Genomic DNA, 20,653 nt, shown 5'->3' with positions numbered 1-20,653 from the left:
TTTAACTTTGGCATTTCAGACTGCCAACTCTTGTTTATTATAAGCAAAATGAAAAAGTGAATTAATAATGAAAGTAATGATGGCATCAATGCCCTCAACTTTAACTCTACCATGTCTGCTCTCTCTTAGTATACGGGAAGCCTGTTCTCCCCTCCAGCTCGACGCCTCCCTCGCCTCTGTCTTTTGGTCAGTCAGGAGGGGCCTTCCCATTGCTCCAAGGCCAACCCAGTGGTGAGGACACATTAGACGGAGAATATGACGATCATGAGAGCTTCCAGCACCTCGAGCCGTCAGCACCTCCTCCCAGTGTGGAGAACATACCACGGCCACTCAGCCCAACCAAGCTGACGCCAATGGTACATTCCCCGCTGCGCTACCAAAGCGACGCTGACCTCGAAGTGCTCCGTAAAAAGCTGGCCAACGCTCCAAGACCACTGAAGAAGCGCAGCTCCATCACAGAACCAGAGGGTCCCAGCGGACCCAACATCCAGAAACTGCTCTACCAGAGATTCAACACTCTTGCAGGAGGCATAGAGGGAAATGGAGTTGGTGGATCTGGAGGTGGGAGTGGTGCAGGTAATGGAACACCATTTTATCAACCAAGTAATCCTCCTGGATACCTAGGAGGTGACCCTCTGGCTGATACAGACAATGGGAATCTCCTCTCAGAAACTCCGCTAGCGCCAACACCAGGCGAAGAGGAGCCGGGCTCTGACGCTCCCCCTGCCACTACTGATGCTAATGACAATGAGCCAGTGGCCTCACCAAAAGGAGCGCACATGGATCCTGCTGAAGCCGAGGGATCAGAAGACAACAGCAACAACAACGTGGGAGGCTCAGAAGCGGCGCTGCCCAGCCCTGTGCCGGAGGTCACCACTCCAGAGGAGAGTGGCACAGGGGTCTCACAACCACTGGTGAGAGACACACATACACAGACTTTTATTCAAAGAAATAAAAGTGCTTCAAAGGCTCATCCCTCCTCTCTGTTATTACAGGAGAAGCGAACAAACCTAAAAAAACCAAACTCTGACCGCATTGGTCATGGCTTCAGAGTGAAGTTTAACCCTCTGGCTCTCCTGCTGGACGCCTCGTTGGAGGGAGAATTTGACCTGGTCCAGAGGATCATCTATGAGGTGTGTTCTGATTCTATTTATAGACTTTGTTTTATATGTGAATGTAGTTTAAGCACTCATCTTTTTTTGTTCCGGTCCTTCCTTTTTCCAGGTGGAAAATCCCAGCACTGCCAATGACGAAGGCATCACACCCCTGCACAACGCAGTGTGCGCGGGACATCACCACATAGTCAAGTTCCTGCTGGATTTTGGAGTGAACGTCAATGCTGCTGACAGTGATGGATGGTGAGTCCTCATACGCAGGAAAACTGGATGATGACGCAAAATGCAAAGGTTTACGTGACCTGTTGTATCCATATTTCGTGTTTGTGTGTGCTTCAACAGGACTCCTCTTCACTGTGCAGCTTCCTGCAACAGTGTTCATCTCTGTAAGTTGTTGGTCGAGTCAGGGGCCGCCATCTTTGCTAGCACCATTAGCGATGTGGAGACTGCTGCGGATAAATGCGAGGAAATGGAAGAGGGCTACCTCCAGTGTTCCCAGTTTCTATACGGTGAGAAACATCACACCAATTGGTGTGTACAAATTCTAGAAAGACTTCCAGTCCTTTGAGTCCAATCGCTGAGGCTGTAATAAAAATAATGTAGCAAATGTAAGATTATACTTAAATATCCTGATTGTATCCTGAACTGTAAATTATACTAACTGTTTGTTTGGATTCTCTTACATGCAGGTGTTCAGGAGAAGCTGGGCGTAATGAACAAGGGGACGGTGTACGCTCTGTGGAATTATGAAGCCCAAAATCCGGACGAGCTGTCGTTCAGTGAGGGGGACGCCATCACCATCCTGCGACGACAAGACGACAGCGAAACGGAGTGGTGGTGGGCACGACTCGAGGACAATGAGGGCTATGTTCCCCGCAACCTGCTGGGGGTAAACGTCACTCCTCCCACCCCCATTTCAATTTTTTTTTCAATCAAATTTCAGCTTTGTTATCCAAATTTAAGTTTAAGCAAAAATGAAAATTTACCCTCGAGCTGATTGACTCTTTGACTTTTTAGTTAGATGCCACTTACATGTACCATTGCAAAACAAGAATTCATCAAAGATTTCAGTGACTAATAATAATAATAAATCATTTCTCCTGTTGTTTGCTTTGCAGCTCTATCCTAGAATCAAACCTCGTCAGCGCTCCCTGGCATAGTGTCTCACTCCACTGACCTGTGGCTAACAGCTGGACTACTGACACGACCAAGAGCAGAGAACAACAAAAGAGCCTGGTGCTCTCTCTTCTCCCTGTGGCCATAACCTCCCCCCTGAGCCTTGTGCTTCTCACAAAAATCCTTTTTTTTTTTTTTCTTTCTTTCTTTCCTTCTGGGCACAGAACTCGTGACACATATGCTTACAAGCTGCACACACAAACACAATGAAACACAAGCACTCCGATGTTTATTAAATGACTTCATCCCACCCACAGCCCTACCCCACCCCCACCTCTCTTCAGCCTGTCGCTCTGATATTGTCCCGACTTGGATTTGATCCCGTTTCAGTGCCAGCTCTGTAACTGACATCAATTTGAAGAATCAAACACTAATCCTTGTCTCAGTATTTCTTGCAGTGTTCACACTTGTTTAGCCATCTCCCTACTGAGGTCTGTGGTGGCAATGGTTTACACGACACTATATTGATAACTGGAAGTTCATCTTTAAGGTTGGGAGAAGTCGCTGATTTTTTTTTTCCATTTTATTTTATTTGTTAATGTAATGTAATAAGAGTTATTGGACATGAAGTATTTTTTTAAGGCTAATTTGATCCCTGTGACTAAAACACTAATGCAGAAAATATGTACTTTAATGAAGGCCTAACCACCAAAGATGAAAATGCATCAACTTTAAATCTATTACTCCCTGTGATCTTGCAGAATTGTTGAGTGAGATAATCAATTGATTTGCTGCTATCAGAAAGGATTATTAGTTCTCAGACTTTAGAGTCCTTCGAGACTATGCTGTAAATCCTGAGTATTTTTGTCAGACAGGCCAGTGAAATTCCAGTGTATTCAAGAAAAGATGAATATAGATTTGACAGTTCGCACATTGCCATGAATTGCATTTCACAAACATCGTTGCAAGATGTGATTTCTTTATTTATTTTTCTTCCGTTAGTGTCATCTGTTCAGAATGTGGATGCAGGATTGTTGCGGATGTGTGGCGAGAACATTAATAAATTATAAGTGAGCCTTTGAACAATAACCCCTGTGAGCTGGTGTGCGTCATTCTGTGTGAACCAAAGTTACATCTATATCTATATATCATTCTACTCTTTTAGCTGTTGGTTCTCAAACTGTGGAGCTACGGATGGTCAGATATTGGCAACTATGTGTGCAATATAAAGGGAACCTAAAGTGACTTGGAATGATTTTGGAAGAGGAAATAATAGTTTTACTGAAGCTTCTTTTGTGTTTAGCTTTGTTAAGATAAAATTCAGAACTGGTCCTTTTTTTATTATTATTATTATTATTATTATTGATTGATTGGAAACACTGGGGTGTGAGGGTTCAGCTGTTGGTGGGAACTGTTGGGGGAACATAACCTGCACATAGCCAACGTGTCAAATAATGAGGTCAGGTTATGTCTATTGTGAGCATCCACAATTGTAACAGTATTTTTAAGAAAAAAAGCATAACATGTCCCTTTAAAGATCTGATATAACAAAAATAATGAGCCAGGCCAGAATCAACTTCTCATATTTAGTTATAAAAGATTCATAGCATAGGGTGGGTTTTTATTGACAGCTTTCATTAAAAGTTTAATCTAGCCTCCAAGGTCAATATGAAATATGAAAACAATCTGCCAAACCATCTTGCTTTGTTTACCCTTCTTGAGGAAGTGGAGTTTGAACTGATTTTAATAAACTATTAATAATCTATATTCAGTCTTTTCATTAGAAACCCCCCACTGAGTTAGGTTCTTTTAAACAGGATTATATGTGACAATACCCTAAATCTCAGGGTTTAAAATGCTGCTGATGGGAAATTTTATTTTAGTTCTTGTGTAATTTTACAAAGATGGAAATATCTCTCCGAACACCTTTCTGTTCTCAGATGAATGAAAATGCATTCCATGAAAGAGTTCAGGTCTTAGGAGGTTAAAATTCAAAAACCATATCCAGAGAGAATAGAAAGTAGTCTTTCTTTGTAAAATTGCTATATCACCATGGATGAATTATGCTTAACTAATTGCCTTTGGTTAATAAGCATTTAAAACAGTTTGTCTTATAAAATTCAGTTGTGAATTGCAATAAAACGGGCATCTGCAGTAGTACACTCCAGATGTGCACGTGCATAAGATGTGACAGTTGTCAATCAACTCCATGATGCCTACAGCAGTTGTTTCATTAGTGGCAAGGAAGAGGTTTGCTTAGCAGCAGCGTGGTGCTAGATCGAGTCTGCAGTGCCTTCAAAGCAAAGCCAATGAGATATCCTCATCTCAAAAAAATAACTTCATGCTGTGTATCAACTGAGACTTGCATTATGCAGTTTAACTTTGTTTCCACCGGAGGGCAATAAACCATCTCAGATGACTTGTCTTCTAGCTCCAATCTAGTACTAAAGGGTTTTTCATTTACATGAAATTAAAATTAACTTAATAAAACTATTTCCCTGTTACTACTATCACACAGTACTCAGTTTACAGCTGTTACAAGGACTGTTATGCCAGGTTCTATTAGAAAAGGCTTACAGGAAAGTGTGCATTAACTAATTAATAGCCATGTTTTAAATCCACTGCAAAGGACAACACTATCCCACAGAGAGAGCTACTTAAAAACAGATCAAACTTTCTTAAATCCATCCAGCCTGTGAGCTGGTGCCGGACTGGTTTATAAGGTCACAAAAACCAGCAACCTTCTCCTGTAGTTCCTATGGAGACCTGGCTATAGTCCAGATATCGTGCTGAGCAACACAGCTGCTTCTGTAGAGGCCCAGCTTGATCACCAGTTTGATGAAATGCGTCCTAAGCTTGCCTTTGTTCACTGTTTGTAGGTGATGAGATGGAGAAGGGAGGGTTTTCTGAGGCCAGAGTGACCGTGGCAGCTCTGGATTTTTCTAAAGTTTGGAACTGACTGCTGGGAATAGTAGGAGGGTGAGAAGTATGAGAAAAAAGGCACAAGTCATACAGGACAGATAATCTCATTGTGGTGTGAAGTACATTATAAAGAAACTGCTGATGGAGAGTTTAGACAGTTAACTGTAGCTAAACTGGGAGATGTTTTCTAAAAACAAAAAATACATATTAATATAATTGCTGCAGTAATTTCCCAACTGTAAGAAAAAACCCATTTATTTAAAATATTTAAGGCTTAGAGTTTGAGCACCTTAATTTTTCTTCTTGATTGTTCTATTGGCTATTTTTCAAAGACAGGATGAAATCTTCACAATTAATAAACTGGAACATGGTCATTGTGTCTAAATTAATTTAATTTTTTTTCTTTTTTTTCTAACACAAAAATACAAATCAAATAGAAAATAAATAAAAGTAAAGTAAAAACAACAAAAGATCTACACCTCCAGAGCATTTAAAACCTAGCTTTGACCTCAACCTTCAAATGACAACGATACAATGGTGAACAGCGCTCGTATCTTTCTACACTACAACTTCCATGAAGCAGTGGACTACAGGTTTGGAATAATAGAGCGCATGCGCGTTACCTGCTCGAGTAAATCGATGACCTCATGAGCAGCCCGGACCAACCAGTCGGTTGAATTCTCTGCCTGCCGTCTGCGCTGAATGTTTTTCTTGCGCTATACCTTTTCGAGCACATGAAGCGCTTACCAGAAAAAATGTTCACCGTAACGAGGTAAGCGGACTGTCCTCAGACAGAACTTTACCGTTAACAGCTAAACCATTAAACCGCCCGAGAACCCACACCGCCGGTTGGGCTGCGTTGTTGTTGTTGGTGGTTGTGACCTCCGTACCGGTGTGGCCGGTCAGTGCTACAGCCGTCGTTGACATGACTGCGGTGAATTTACTCGAGCTGTCTTTGTTGAATTTTCACTGATGCAGCTATTTACTCTGGAGCACGCGAGTATCCAAAAACCTCGCCCGGACAAGGTGAGAGTCCGGTACTATTTGCATGTGTTTTGCAAATTGCTTTTTGTTGTGTCGCCTCTACCTGTTTGTGGAGTTTATTAAAAAAGAAAAAGAAAGGGGGGGGCTGTATAGGCTAGATAAACCCACTAAAGTTTGAAAAAGTAGGTCTAAAGAGGACCTTGGCAATTTCCTTAGTGGTTTTGGCCACGTTTTTATAATATCTCTTATAGTGTAACTTATTTTTTGGACAGGACAGTGGTGTTATAATCTATTAAAGAAAATAAAGGTTAATGTCTGAACTCTAACCTGTGCTCATAATTAACTACTGAACCTGTGTGACCAAAACTAAACTTACACCAACTCACATATCCACGTTTAAGAATCTAAATGGAAATTTTGGCTAATATTATTTAGATTTTTGGAAAATTGATTACAAGAAGGCCACCTTTACTATTTGGACAAATGAATCACAAATTAATTTTAATAAGCAGATCTTTATTGTGAACTTTGGCCAATGTGTACAGAGCTGGAAAGTAAGCCTTTCAGAGTCTTTAGGCACAAAGGTCCGTGCATGATAACGTTTAACTCTCTTTCATGTACATTAAGTTTTGATTTGAGTGCAGAGACATGTGAGTAAAGTACAAATATCCTTCAGAACGTTTCTTCCCTCTTACTGCCCAGCTCTAAGACTTTGCCTCTCCTGAGTTAATATTCACTTCTATCAAGTAAAATCACTCTTTTGAGAAGTCATGAAATCATAGGTCACAACACAGAGATTAGCACAAATCACCACGGTGGTAAGCTTATTCCCTGTTGGATGTTTATCAGAAAGGACTTACATTCCCGAGAATGAAAATGCTCTAAATCATTTGGGGGGGGGGGGGGCTGTGTGTGCTTGTAATGGGCCGCTGCTGTCTTGTGAGACGGCTTACTGCTGTGGTGTGATCAGCAGACGTGTTTTCACTGTAAACACTGGAGAAGCCTTACATGATGTACCATGCTGTTATTTTGTCGACAGCATTAATGTGCAGACAGGGAGTCGGCTGGATACAGATGAGCATCAACAGGCCCTGACATTCAAATTACAAGGTTGTTTTTTTTTTTTTAAAGGGGCACTTTGCAAGTGATTAGTCTGTGTTGTAAGCACATGCTTTCCCAAGTGGGAATGTTTATCCAGTGGCTATGATATAATTGGGTAGTATTAACAAGCACAGATATATTGGTATTTGTGTAACTATACAGATTTGCAAATAGTGTCTAACTAAAATCAATTTGAGGCTTTTTGATTCAACTGTTTCTTGTGGTGAATCATCTCACCTGGCCACCTTAGACTGTGTTTACCTAATGTGCTTGTTGGGTCCTCTTGCCTGACTGATGAGCAAACACAACAGTGATGCATGCACCTTTACAAGCCTTGCTGCTCTGTGTGAGTTCAGTTTATCAGTTGCTGTTAGCAGCTATGTCAGGTCAGCTTTTGGTGATCAAAAGCACACCGAGTGGTGCATTATGACATGTTGTGATCCATCCCGATCTCATAGCAAAAACGTGAAATAGTCACTCAAAAGTAATCTATTTGATCATGTTCGTGGACATGTATTGTCACACTTTTAATGACATTTGGTACAACTCATTTCAATAGGAAGTACGTTTCATTTCTGCAGCACTTATGCTGTCCAGAATCATCAACAGGAACACATCTCTATGGAAACCAAGGAAACAAAACTTCATAACAAAGGGCAGCCATAATCGCTGTCTAAGTCTAACTCAATAGGTTTTATATCTTAAACCTACAATAAGTAAGTTACTTTTAATCCCTGAATAATAGGGCTGTGACTCCTTTTGTGATATATTTCAAGCTTTTCTGTTTTAATTTTGATTATTAAGACTGGCAGGTTATGGAAATTTAGAAATACAGAAATCTATACATGCAGATCATTACGTATGATCTGTATTTTAAGTTTAGTTTCAACTGTAATTTACTCAAACTTAGTTCATTACACAGAACCACAATCATGGGGAAGAATCACGCTAACACCTTTTCATATGAATGTTTATCTTTTTGAATTAAATCACAGAGCAAGTGAACTTTTTTTGTAACTGTTTTAATTTGAGTTTCACAAGAAAATAAAAGTAGGAAAATTGTATCCATAATGATGATTCAGTAGACTAAAAGATGTGTCTACTTTATGAAATACCTTGAGAGTTATGCCTTCTCCAGACGTGCGCAGAATTCAGTCACTGCAACTGCAGTTGTGCTGTTTTTGTTGGCAGTGGTCAAATGTTGATGTTTCATGTCATCCTCCTGTTGTCACAGACGCAAACACACTGCCGTGCTGTTGGAAACAGACTTTGACAAAAGCTGTCCCTGGTGAAATCGACTGTGCCATTGTGAATGTCGGTTATAGTTGGCAGCAATCGGACTTATGTTCTCTGTCCTTAAATTTCCTCATTGGTGCTCTGAGACCAGCAGAGCAATATCAATGTGCAAGTAAATGAATAAAATCATGCTTGTCTCAGCCCAGATATGCCTCTAATTTTCACCAACTGGATGTAAAAGTACAGAATTAATAGAGATGTGAATAGCACAAGTATCTGATAATGTATGAAATGGAATGTGACAGTTTTGTCATGCTGTATTAAAAACTGGGAAAGCGTTTGCTTCAGTTTGTGCTCTACAGAGCAAACTATCAACATTGAGTGTGCCAACCCACAAACTGCAGTGGTGTATTTTATCTGCTTTTCTGTCTGTCAAAACACACACACACACACACACACACACACACACACACACACACACGGATGGAGAACTAGGCTAATGAACTGAGTGTTACGTTTCACAAGACCGTCTACATAGCAGCTGGGTGGGGGGACCTCCCTGGGAAGCTCACATTAAGTACTAAGGGTGGAAGAGTAACTGACAGTCCTGACAACAAGGATGGGGGAAGTGTAGACTAATCATTTTCTTCAATGCTGGGTGTCATTCAGGAGTGGCTCTGGCACAGCTGAGCACCTGAGGCCACCATGTGTGCGTGAAAGTGCATGTGCATCCTTTAAGGAAGGATATGAATGATATTCTGTGAAGTAGTTACTATAAATCATGGCATCTGGGAACTGGTTTAACTTTTTCCCATACACTACATTAAATGTACTGTAATGTCTAATAGCCTTAGTTAAGCTTTTAAAAGATAATTATTTACTGGAATAGTCAAAGTGACTCTCACAGTTACTGCAAGCAAGGTAGAAAGTAGCAAATCCAGTTAGCACATACCATAGATGGTTGACTTTGTTTGACTCATGCTAAATGTTTCACATCCTAATTCCCTCCCTGTACTGTTTCCACAAGGGTTGGGCAGTCTGACTGCAACTGTGAGAAAACAGAAATCCATCTGCTTTCGGTGAATTCCGCTGTCATTACTTCATGGGATTAGTGAATTGGTGGGGTTAGGTTAATTGGTGATTCTAAATTGCTTATAGGTATGAATGTGAGTGTGAATGGTTGTCTGTCTCTTTGTGTCAGCCCTGTGACAGACTGACGATCTGTCCAGGGTGTACCCTATGGTTGCTGGAATAGGCTCCACCCCACCACCCTCACTCATCATGTTGATTTTATTACCACACCTACTTCATAGGGGAAAATTTGAATTTTAAGTTGATCTCCTGTTTTTTGGTTTTTAAAATTGCATTGTTGAAAACTGGAATAATAATTGTATGTTGTATTTTCGCATTTTGCTGATCTCCACTGGTCTAATCAGTTCCATCAACTGGGCGGAGCATGAATGAAGAAGCCAAGTTTCTGGTTTAATATTTGACGGATTTTTATTGACGAAGTGACCTAAAAGTCTTTCCTTAATTGGTTCCTCTGGGTAATTATGGTTCCTGCTCTTCCTGTTGGTGCTAGTGCATCATGCTCTTAGATCAAGCTCTCTCTGTTTGACATGTCGTGGATCCTGTGGGATATATGTGGACCTGCAGCACTCTGCTCTCCCATCACAACAATAGGCCTGTATGACTGTTTGAATGTGCCATTCTTTGTGTGGTGTGCTTCACTTGGGCCAGACAATGGCTTCATTTAGCATCCCTTCTCTTTTTGAGGCCTGCTCTGTCACCATGACACCCCTGCCATGCCACACCCTGCCCCCAGTCTGGTTTAGCTTTGCACTTGTTTTCTCTCTTAGGACAGCTGGGCTTAGACAGCCATTGTTGGCCACACCCGAGACCCAACCTCACGTTTTCAGGATTGTTGCTCTGTGGCCATGTGTTCACAGCTTGCTATAGTTTTTGAACTTGAGAATAAACTAAGGCTGCCCTCAAGGTTGGTGCAGACCTGTTAAAATTATCTAACAAAGAAAATCAAACACAGAAATAAATCTATGATTGAAGGGTTTCCTGCAATGCTTTATGCTAGAGGTTAGAAAACAAAGATCACCTCTGCCAACAAGGATTGTGGTGTTGCAGTATAACTGACGTTTAAAAATAATATCTATATAAAGTTTTTGCCTGTTACTTTCTAGTTGGCACTTTAGCAGAGTTGATCATGGTATTGCATAGCCAGTTATATTTATTCTTTTAAGTTTCTACAGATATTGCAATAATATTGTGATAGTGAATTATTTTGTTAAAGTTGGCAGTAAAAAATCTGATATTGTTACAGCCCTTACTAAAAACATTCACATCTTTGTGAAACAAAATATAAACTCAGTGGGAAAGAGCTAAGCTGAAGAACAGACATTACATATAGTATATCTGCTTTTTCGGACATCAGCCAAATTGATCACAAGATGAGGCGTGTCAGAACCTGGCTGGATTACTACCTCAGCTAAACAATTTACTGAAGGAAATCCAGGATTACAGCTACTGATGTGTGATTTGTCTTTTTGTTTTAACTAGAAAGAAAGAATGTGAAACCTGCCATCATCCTTTTAGTGCAGAAACGCACGTATTTCATGACCTGGAGGCCGAATGCTTTGTTAACTTCTCTTTTTCTGGCCTCTGCTTTGCAGTTTAATTCACATCAAGCAAAACAGAAAGAAACTATAGTTCTATTAGTAATCGGTGCATTTTTGTACCATGAGCTCTTCATTACATATGGTTAACATTTATATTAGTAGATGAGTTGAGATCGTCACACAATGAGTGAGCACTGATTGTGTTTTTTCCACGACCTCATTGACACTTGACCTTTGAGATTGTCCATAGTTGAAAGGGCAGTACACCCTGTTTCTAGCTCAGCCTCTCAGCTGCAGCAGATTTTTCGTTAATGTGTTTCAGGCTGACACACTTTGGACTTCATGGTAAGTAATGGATCCCTCATGGAAAGTCATTCAGTTTTATTAGCAATGAAAAATGCATCACAGCTACATAATGTAAGGTGGATCAATAACAGCAGTCACTGCAGGTGTCTCAAACTGTCATGTTTTACTTGCTGTTATTACATTTAGAATAAGAATATAAATTCTGAAGATTATTAGTCTCCATCTGCTGAACGCAGTGTAAATATTGGGCATGGTGAGTTCGTCCAAAGCCCTTTATAGTCACTGATTTTTGCAGCACAAATTATCTCCAAAGAGCAGCTTCCCTCAGAGAAACCAGCCTTGATCTAGAGTTTTGTGCTTCTATAACTAGAACTGGGTGACCTATGAAATTATATTTTGGGCTGATCTGAACGTGTTGCAGTTGTGCCCTGGAGAACACAGTACAAGCTGTGCTACTTCTGGCTTCCTTTTTGAGATTTAAAGAGATAAAGACTTTACGATTATGATACCTGCAATGTTGATGTTTACACGCTGATGGATGCAACCTTCTTATTGCAGTCTGACCAGAGGAATGTGGAAACATTTGTTTTAAAAGTGAGGTTGAAGTTCTGTACTGCAGATTTCATCCACAAGAAGGAGATCACACCAACTTTAATAGAATATAACAAACTGTTCTATGACTAAAATTAACATTTGTGATGTAGTTTTTCTGGGTAAAGGGTCTGTAATTTGAAATAATTGTCTCGGGGTGTATGGTATGTCACATGATGGAGACTAAATTAGCTTTTTTTGGTTCATGCTGAAGTCTCAGAATCACTTAAACTTTTCATCTTGTGTATTTTTCTAATTATATAATAGTACTGCTTTGCTTTTGGAGTTCAGTTGTAGTTAAGTTAGAAAATGACTGTTCTCTTGCCAGGCTGAAAGAAATAAGTCAAACCTCAGATTATCATGACAATGAGCTTCAAAATTAATCAAATGTGTGTCTCAGCCACAAGATGTGGAAAGAGTGTATCCACGGTCGAGTTCAAACAAAGGCAGCATGCAGTCCTGTTCTCTGTATATGTGTGTGTCTGTGGGGGAGTCCTTTATAAGCACGATGTTGGTTGGGAGGGTAGGGTGGATTTTATAGGCCAGGAGGGATTCACGTTTCAGCCCATGCTCGCCTCTCTCTTTTGTCTAGGTCACGTTAATAATGCTAACTCCCAAAAGCAGAGATGTGTTAAAATTAGAATTCTGTATGAGTGTGCAGTTTTGTCAGAGAGTAAGCAACCGGTTGGATGCCAGCATTTTGTCTGACAGCAAATTCAATCAGTTCAGGTTGCAGCTTGAAGTTCTGCTAATAGCTGTTCAGTCCCTGAAAGCTGACGTGCATTTAGCATATCAAAGTGAATCATATCACACACTATGATGCAGCTTTGTTTCTTGCACAAACAGGTCTTGTTCTCTAGCGTTTCACCATCAAGTATTAATAGTCACAGCATTTCTTTAATGTTCTAACTTATAAATCATTGTAAATGATGAATGTCTACAGCTGGAAAAGGTGATTGATGTAGGTCCTGGAATTTCTCAGGGTGTGGACTCTATCTAAAAGTAGCAAAATATTAGGCTTGTTTTTATATTTGTCTTAGACAAACCCCAGCAACAATGCTGTTACCTCATGAAACTGAATTTCAAGCCTTTGGGATACATATTCAGTTTCCCATTTTACAAACAACGTGGATTTGCACATTATGCTGTTTTTCCTGTTTTCATTTCTTCAATGGATTAGGTCAGATGCCAACTTGTTTAAATCTTCCCCAGACACAAACCAAAGCATGTGTGACAGGCTTTGAAACAGCAGACAGATATCAGATTCAGCCCCAGATTGTGCCAGAGCATGGCATGCTTTATCCTGCTCTTAAAATACTGCCCTACCCCTCCAGAAAGCAACACTCAAGTTTGAACAAGTTATCAAGCAAGAGAACAACGGGAGAAGAATGTTTGGGCTATGCCATTTATCTTTCTGTTATGCTGGATGATGTAACTTTATCAGTTTAGACGTTTAAACTCAGGAAAGGATTAAGACTCTGCCGTTGTTAGCTTCTTTTGGCCTGATCATGGATGGACTTCACATGATCTGCAAACTATCACTGCCTCGATTCAGGATAATCCTCATAATAATTTATGTGATGGAAAAAAATGTCTCCTTTGTTGGATTAATGCCTCTTAAGCTGAGATGTTGTTGGTATATTTGACATAATGTAATTTCCAGTTAATTGAGCTGGCATGTCAAGAGCCAGTAATGTTAGTCATGCACATTCTTATTGAATTAGAAGTATTTGCAATTGTTTTATTTTTAAAAGTTCCTTTGTTTCTTTGTTGTGATGCATATTAAAACTTTTGACAAATTACATTCATATGATCTTAAATTAGTCAGAGCATGGTCATAGATTCATAAAATATTTCCAGAAACAGTATTCAAAGATTCTTTGTTGTTAATAGATAGTCACTTAACAAAATTCTGTGCAGTAGTTCAATATACACAATAGGGAAATGGTATATACAATAGAGAAACGTTTAAACGGAAGTACTGTATTATGAGTTGTGAAGTTTAGTCTTTTAAAGCATGAGGTGTGTATGTTTTTGTATAGAGTTCACAGGTATGTGAACCACCTCAGTCTGGGGGTTCTTGTTTTTATGGTCAGAACTAACAAAATACACACAAACCACTAAAGAGCTTATAGCACCGAGTCGCTACACACAAAAGTACATGCAGACTAATATGAAACGTCTTTCTATATAAAAGATAATCAGAGGATCTTCTTTGTTACTTCTGGGAAAAGAAGGCATCCTGATTTTCCTTGAAAAAGATTTCAGGCTGCTGCTCGAACAAGCAGGATTCCCAAAATATAACACATCTGTGTGATAACAGCAGTGTACAGAAGTGATGAAAACAGCCATGTAGTCAGATGAAACCGGTTAACGGTTAAAAATGTTCTTGAGCAGTGATAGTTTTACAGCTGCTTGTTTCAGTGTTGTAGCCACAAATCTGGCTAGTAATTCAAGGCTTTTAAATCTCCTTTTTCTTTTTTTTTCTTTTTTTTTTTTCTCTAAGCAAAATTGCAGTAGTGTTAGCATAGCATATATATCTACTCAACAATCATTCAGTTGTACTGCTTCCCTGAGCACAGTGTTGTTTTCCAGGAGTTTGCGTTGTGCAGCTGATAGCTGTGACGCCACAGGGCAAAGGCTGTCAGGTCAGTCCTGTTAAACAGCAGGTGGCCTTGTTAACGTCCACAAACATCTTTTTTTTTTTTCTGCTGTTTATATTTTGGCTTCATTTTTTTTTTTCTTTACAAGGCCCAGCTCTGAGGAGAAGCTTCTCCAAAATATTTCCTAGTTTTAGTTTATTGTTGTAGCATCTAGTTCTCTGGTTGTTTTCCCCCTACTGTTATCATGGCACACTTTAAGGTAAGCAGCTTTGTAACTTAGCCATCCTGTCGTGCAAGATGGCCATCTACTGTATGGTGGCTTAGTTTTACTTCAGACTTTGCCTCTGTGCCAGTGAATTAGTCATGCGTCCTGCTGGCATTAAGCCAGTCTCACATCCGTGTTAATGGCCATAGAGGAGACTCAGACTTTGAACCTTTTCTCATGGATTTTCGCCTGGTCATGTGTGACACACACTAATGGACCCATGTGCTTTGAAGCTGTCTTCACCCACGGAGCAGACTGGATACTGATTAGATTATGCTGGATTATCATTACTTTGTTTGATTTGATTTGTTTACTTATATTTTACCTCTACAGTAATATTCAGTGCACTGGGCTGCCTCCGCTGCCTTATCTCTCTGCACGAAAACTTAACCACTGATTTCTCAGCGCAGTGCCAACATCTGGAGGGATCAGCAAGTTAAGCCATGGCCTTTTAACCCTCAAGTTCAGTCAATCCATTACAAGCACGATCACTGCAGCTGCACCATTTCACGTCATAATATTTTTGCAGCAGTGTCTTCCACTTCTTCCTGGAAGACTTTTTTTTTTTTTTTCGTTGCTTTGCTGTAGCCATAAATTCTCCAGGTTTGCCTAAATAAAGATGTTATTTTACAGTTTGAGGGCAGTAGAGGTAAAAAGGTTCAGAAAGTACCCTACGTGTAGTTTAGTTTTGATACAAATCCACACTAAATATAAGATTAGGGACTGTTTCATGGCTGAAAGATAGCTTTGTTTTTTATTAGATAAATGAGCAAGGAAACAACTTGAAGATAACAAGTACTTTGTCAAAAGTCCATTGAAGCTTTAATATGAGTGAGAACATCTTGAACTCCTGGTCCTCTTACTGGCTTTTTCCAGAACTTACATTTCAATTCACTTATCTCAACAAACTCCACAGAGAGAAACTTTGGGATTGAGTTGAATGGGCCGTGAAAGGCTACAGGAAATAAAAGCTCTGTCTTAACAAGTACGTCATGATGTATAAATGGAAAAACACCAATCTCTATGCTTTTTCCAGTTTGCTACATGTATCCTCTTTTAGATGCACTTTCACATTTTTTCTTTTTTTTTGTCTTATTTCAGAAATACAACTCCATTCTTCATGTCGAAAGTGTTGTATCCAGCTGCTTGGCTGCGTTCTGCAGATTAGTAGATGTAGAAGGTTATGCGGGCCTTCTGAGATGGACCTGGTTGAGGGAGTAATTACAAGCTTTCCAAAGGGTGGAAGGGACCAGTAAGACCCTTTTTAATCCTGGCATTTAATTTTGTGAATGTTAGGAGGGTCTCCTGCAAGGGAAGGGCTGCATGGTTGGAATTTATAGATATAGCTCCACCCTGAATGAAACACATGCACACGGTGAAGCGCTGTAGCCTTCCACCACATGATACGAGCCATAATATTACGTTCCCCCTTCACACATTCCTTTGCAGTAGTTGGAGAAAGTGTTTTTTTTATTTAGCGGCTGTCAGTCATGATTCAGCTCAGACATCCTTATTATTACTGTGCAGCTGAACCTTGGGTTTATTTTTTTGCACGTGTGTGTGTGTGTGTGTGTGTGTGTGTGTGTGTGTGTGTGTGTGTGTGTGTGTGTGTTTTTTAATCTTAATTTGTGTGTGCTTTTGACTGGCTCCAATGATTCACACTGTTATCTGAACAATAAGCTATTAAGTTATTTTTTACATTACCATCACAGCTGTACTTTTCTGCAGCCAATCAGGTTTCTTGTTTCACAGCTGATGTGTTGCACATTGATATTCAAGCTTCAGCAGCTTGAATATCTATATATATATTAGAGATGGACCGATCCGATATTACGTATCGGTATCGGTCCGATACTGACCTAAATTACTGGATCGGATATCGGAGAAAAATAAAAAAATGTAATCCGATCCATTAAATATCACGAAAGCACCTCACAAAACTTGCAACACGCCGTAACTCACCTCAGAACGTTAGCACGTCAGAGCAGTATGCATCACGTGATAGAGCGGCTGTGGCATGCGGGACCTGTCGGTGGTCTGGATAGCATTTGGAGCTTCGCTAGCAACCCGGCATTTCATTTCCGACAAAGTTATCCCGAGAGAAGTAAAGCAAGTGTGTAAGTCCATCTCTGAATGTTTGTAAAGCATTCCTGCGTTAAGCTTAACAAGCGACTGCCTCTCCTGCTGCTACTTCAATCATGAAACTGCTTAACGATCAGCTGATCGGCTTTTCTGTTGCGAGTCCGTGTCTCTAGTTTGCTTTTGGCCCACTTTGCACCAGAAAGAGGAAACCAGCGGCTGAACAACAGCAGCACATTTAAGCTTGATCAGCTGTTGTTAGAATGTATTTATTATTACTTTCTACTCGAGGATCTTTTTCTACGTAGCTGACGCTGGTAACTGTGCAGGGGCGGATCTAGCAAAGTTTAGCCAGGGGGGCCGATAGGGCATTAACAGGGGAAAGGGGGCACAAAGACATACTTTTTTCTTATTCTCATTTAAAATGTCTAGCTTTTAATAAATAATTATCTGACACCCAAAGTTTTAATTTGATGTAAAATGAATAGAAGTCAATTACTGTATATAGTAACTATTAAGTCTAATATATATACCCTAGTAAGCTATAGTACTTTTTCCTTTGGGAAGGTACCATCTGTGCAGTCTGCAATTTTGTTGAAGAAAGATGTTGAATCTATTTAATATTTCTTGAAAAATAATTGATTTCTGTGCATTTTTTTTTTTTTCACACTGCATCAAATTAAGGTTGATTACGTCGATTAAGCATCATGAGGTGGAGCGTGAGGGGTGGTTCCCTATTTTTTATTTATTTATTTTTGTTGTTGCTGGGAGTTGGAACCCTATTAGTTAGGTTGCTTAATATTTATGCTAAGTACTCTTTAAAATACCAGAATAGGGAGGATGGTGTAGGTTTAAGTTTATTAGATTGATCAGTATTGCTGAACTATGAAATATATTTTTTTTGCATACAGGTATAACAGAATAGCTTTAGTGTAGTTGTTGTTTTAAACTTGAGTATGAACTTATACAAAATGCAGCAAGATATTTAAAAAACAGTTTTGTTGATTAAAAAACACTATATCGGATTCATATCGGTATCGGCAGATATCCAAATTTATGATATCGGTATCGGTATCGGACATAAAAAAGTGGTATCGTGCCATCTCTAATATATATATATATATAGATAGATAGATAGATAGATAGATAGATAGATAGATAGTAGCCATAATATGTACTTTTGTTTGTTGGAAGTCATAAAACAGGGTAAAGTTTAACTCTGTGCTTAAATGATTAACAGAAAGGTTCAGTGGAGTTGCTGCCAGAGGATGGCTGTTCCTGATAATTCTTAACCTGCAGGTGTAATGATGCAAAACCCTCAAGCTAGTGCTGTCATAGATTGTCATTCAAGCATGCACATGCTGCAAGATGAGCAGTCTACCAAAGAGAAAAACTACTTGTTAGTGACACACCGTTTTATCCATGATAGTTTAAGCTCATTTTTCCAGACTCTCCTCATCCACATTATTCTATTGTTGTCTCATTATCCTAAATGTTCAGATTGCAGGTAGAAGTAAGGATGGTAGGACATAAAAATCTTTATTTTATAAACTTTTCTGGATTTCCTTTTTAAAGAGGAGTTCATAAAAATGCTACACATGAAAGAAAGCTACACAGTCTTTCTTCATAGATTCTAGTTTAACAGAAATGCAGGAGAGTAATACCGAATGTTACTAAAAACATTGCCATCCTCAGTACACCAAACATTGGCCGTTACACGTGGTGCACACGAGGTCAACAAAACATTGGTCCTGGCTTTTTATCGACACAGCAGATCCATCCCATCAGAACAGGAGCCGTCCATGGGAACCGGACCTGTCTGTTGTTCCAGCTGCACGACATTCTTTTCAGAGGCAGCTACCCAGCACTGTACAGCTTCCACTGTTATCCATTCATGACTGCACCGGCGCGGCCTGCCACTGATGTCTGTTACCCCAGCCCTGTAGAGATAAACTGTTTCACACAAGCCCAGCTATGTGGATCAACAATGCAAACTCAGACGTGGAACTATAAAGTCCGCAGTGAGAAAGTTGAAGGGCTTCAAAAGATAACGTTTTCTATCATCTAGCCGTAACATGTGACTGGATCAGAGATCTAAAAGCTGCAGACGGCTTTACATGCTGGCATGTCCAGATGAGAGGGAAAGGCAGCTGCTGGAAAGCTGAACTTTTGAAAACCCTGAAATCAGGGAAAGTGACATTACTAAACTCTGACGAAGACGGGCAACATTTTTAAAGCTTGCTTGCAGCTGTCAAGGTTTAAATGTTGCTTTTAGGTTTGATGTGCGACTTCCTTTTGGCAGGGGTGTGTTTAGAATCAGTTTTCTTGGCAAGCAGAGTAAATTCATAGTCTCGGTTATAGTTTCACTTACAGAGCATATAATACTCCTGTGTTTCTGCCATATTTCTACTTATGGAGATTCAAAATGGTGTTGAATAACATAATATACAACAAAAGCACTGAGAGATTTCACTCTCATGAAACGGCTTGGTAATGCTTCACTCACCTGTTTTGTTTTGTAACGAACAAAAGTTAATAAGTAGGGGAGAGCGTGCTGGTGTGGTGGTTGCCTTGATTCCACTGTTTGGTGGGTTCTTTCTGTGTAGAGTTTGCATGTTCTCTGTGTGCTTGTGTGGGTTCTCCCAAAGTACTCTAGCTTCCTTCCACATTGGATAAGAAGAAAATAAATGGATGAATGGATAGATGTTACTGACTGATGACACTTAATTTGTCTACACCTGCATGGAACCGGGTGTCTAAATCAGGTAGATAATTTTCTCTTATGAGAACATGTCTGATTTTGTTACCTTCACCATTGAAGAAAACAGATGGACAAAATAGTCATTAGTACAGATGACATGTTTTCAAACATTACGTCAGAGGTGAATCAACACGCCACAGTAAATTTTCATATTGCGACATCATATGCTTATTGCTGTTGGTTTGGAACATTTGATTCTATTTAAACAAAGCTTAGAGTGAGTGTCCCTTATGCGGGGAGGAAAAAAAAGCAGTGTTATTTTATCTGAGATCATTTTATGTCTTTGATCCAAAGACTGTGTATAAAAATAGACGTGGTCACTGTGATTCGGTTTGTGGACTACCATTCTGAAGCCTCGAGTTGCGCAATTTGGCTGAAGCCATCTTGTTTTTGTTAAAACCAGATGTCACAAGCACAGGTTGGATCGTAGTGAGTAATCGAGAACACTACACACCCATACGGTAGTGGTGTCAATCAGTAGGGAGCCACACCCTAGCACATACGTAGGTTTATTGTCTGTTGTTCTAAATGGAATTTCATTTACATAAAGTTTGAAACTAGTGATTTGGAGCATAAATTTCATAAGTGAATAAGTGTTTCTTTGCGTCATAAGTGAGCAGTACGGTCATTTTATCATATAAATGTGTGCAATCAGACTTCTTTTTGCAAGCAGAGATCATCAGTATCAGAGGAGAATCATAATTAAAATGTCAAAACAATCAAGATGATGCTGTTCTACATGTTTCACAAAAGTCTTTTTTTTAATACTTAAGAAATTTGTCAGTCACTTTGTAATAGAGTTTTCTATTAAGACTTCAAATTTTTCTGACTTCACTGATGGCTGACTATTACTTTTTTACGTTAGTGAAGGTAAAATTCCTGTCACACTGTGTTCTGACTGTATGTGCAATTGATTGTAATTTCATGAAAGTCATTCTCAGAAA

The 20,653-nt window shown here is 39.7% G+C and overlaps 2 protein-coding genes across 10 annotated transcripts in view; both read left to right on the top strand.

Annotated features, from left to right (window-relative positions):
- ppp1r13bb (protein phosphatase 1, regulatory subunit 13Bb) overlaps positions 1-3,320 on the top strand; it is a 28,363-nt gene extending 25,043 nt beyond the window's left edge. For 6 of the 7 annotated variants that reach the window (XM_026142606.2, XM_026142605.2, XM_026142607.2 and 3 more), the window contains 6 exons: positions 130-914; positions 996-1,133; positions 1,225-1,358; positions 1,458-1,624; positions 1,805-2,004; positions 2,234-3,320. In XM_026142606.2, coding sequence (XP_025998391.2) covers positions 130-914; positions 996-1,133; positions 1,225-1,358; positions 1,458-1,624; positions 1,805-2,004; positions 2,234-2,275 — 1,466 coding nt within the window. In that variant the 3' untranslated portion in view covers positions 2,276-3,320. The remainder of the gene's footprint in view (positions 1-129; positions 915-995; positions 1,134-1,224; positions 1,359-1,457; positions 1,625-1,804; positions 2,005-2,233) is intronic. The other variant, XM_026142603.2, reaches the window with a different exon arrangement.
- A 2,448-nt stretch (positions 3,321-5,768) lies between these two features.
- The window catches only part of daam1b (dishevelled associated activator of morphogenesis 1b), a 46,155-nt gene continuing 31,270 nt past the window's right edge, over positions 5,769-20,653 (top strand). For 2 of the 3 annotated variants that reach the window (XM_026142611.2, XM_026142608.2), the window contains exon 1: positions 5,769-5,925. The gene's annotated coding sequence lies outside the window, so the exon portion shown is untranslated. Of the gene's footprint in view, positions 6,180-20,653 lie in introns of all 3 variants that reach the window. The other variant, XM_026142610.2, reaches the window with a different exon arrangement.

Source organism: Astatotilapia calliptera, chromosome 15 (genome assembly GCF_964374335.1).
Source record: "Astatotilapia calliptera chromosome 15, fAstCal68.1, whole genome shotgun sequence".
NCBI classification, from domain to species: domain Eukaryota; kingdom Metazoa; phylum Chordata; class Actinopteri; order Cichliformes; family Cichlidae; genus Astatotilapia; species Astatotilapia calliptera.
This window is presented reverse-complemented; position numbering and strand designations above follow the sequence as displayed.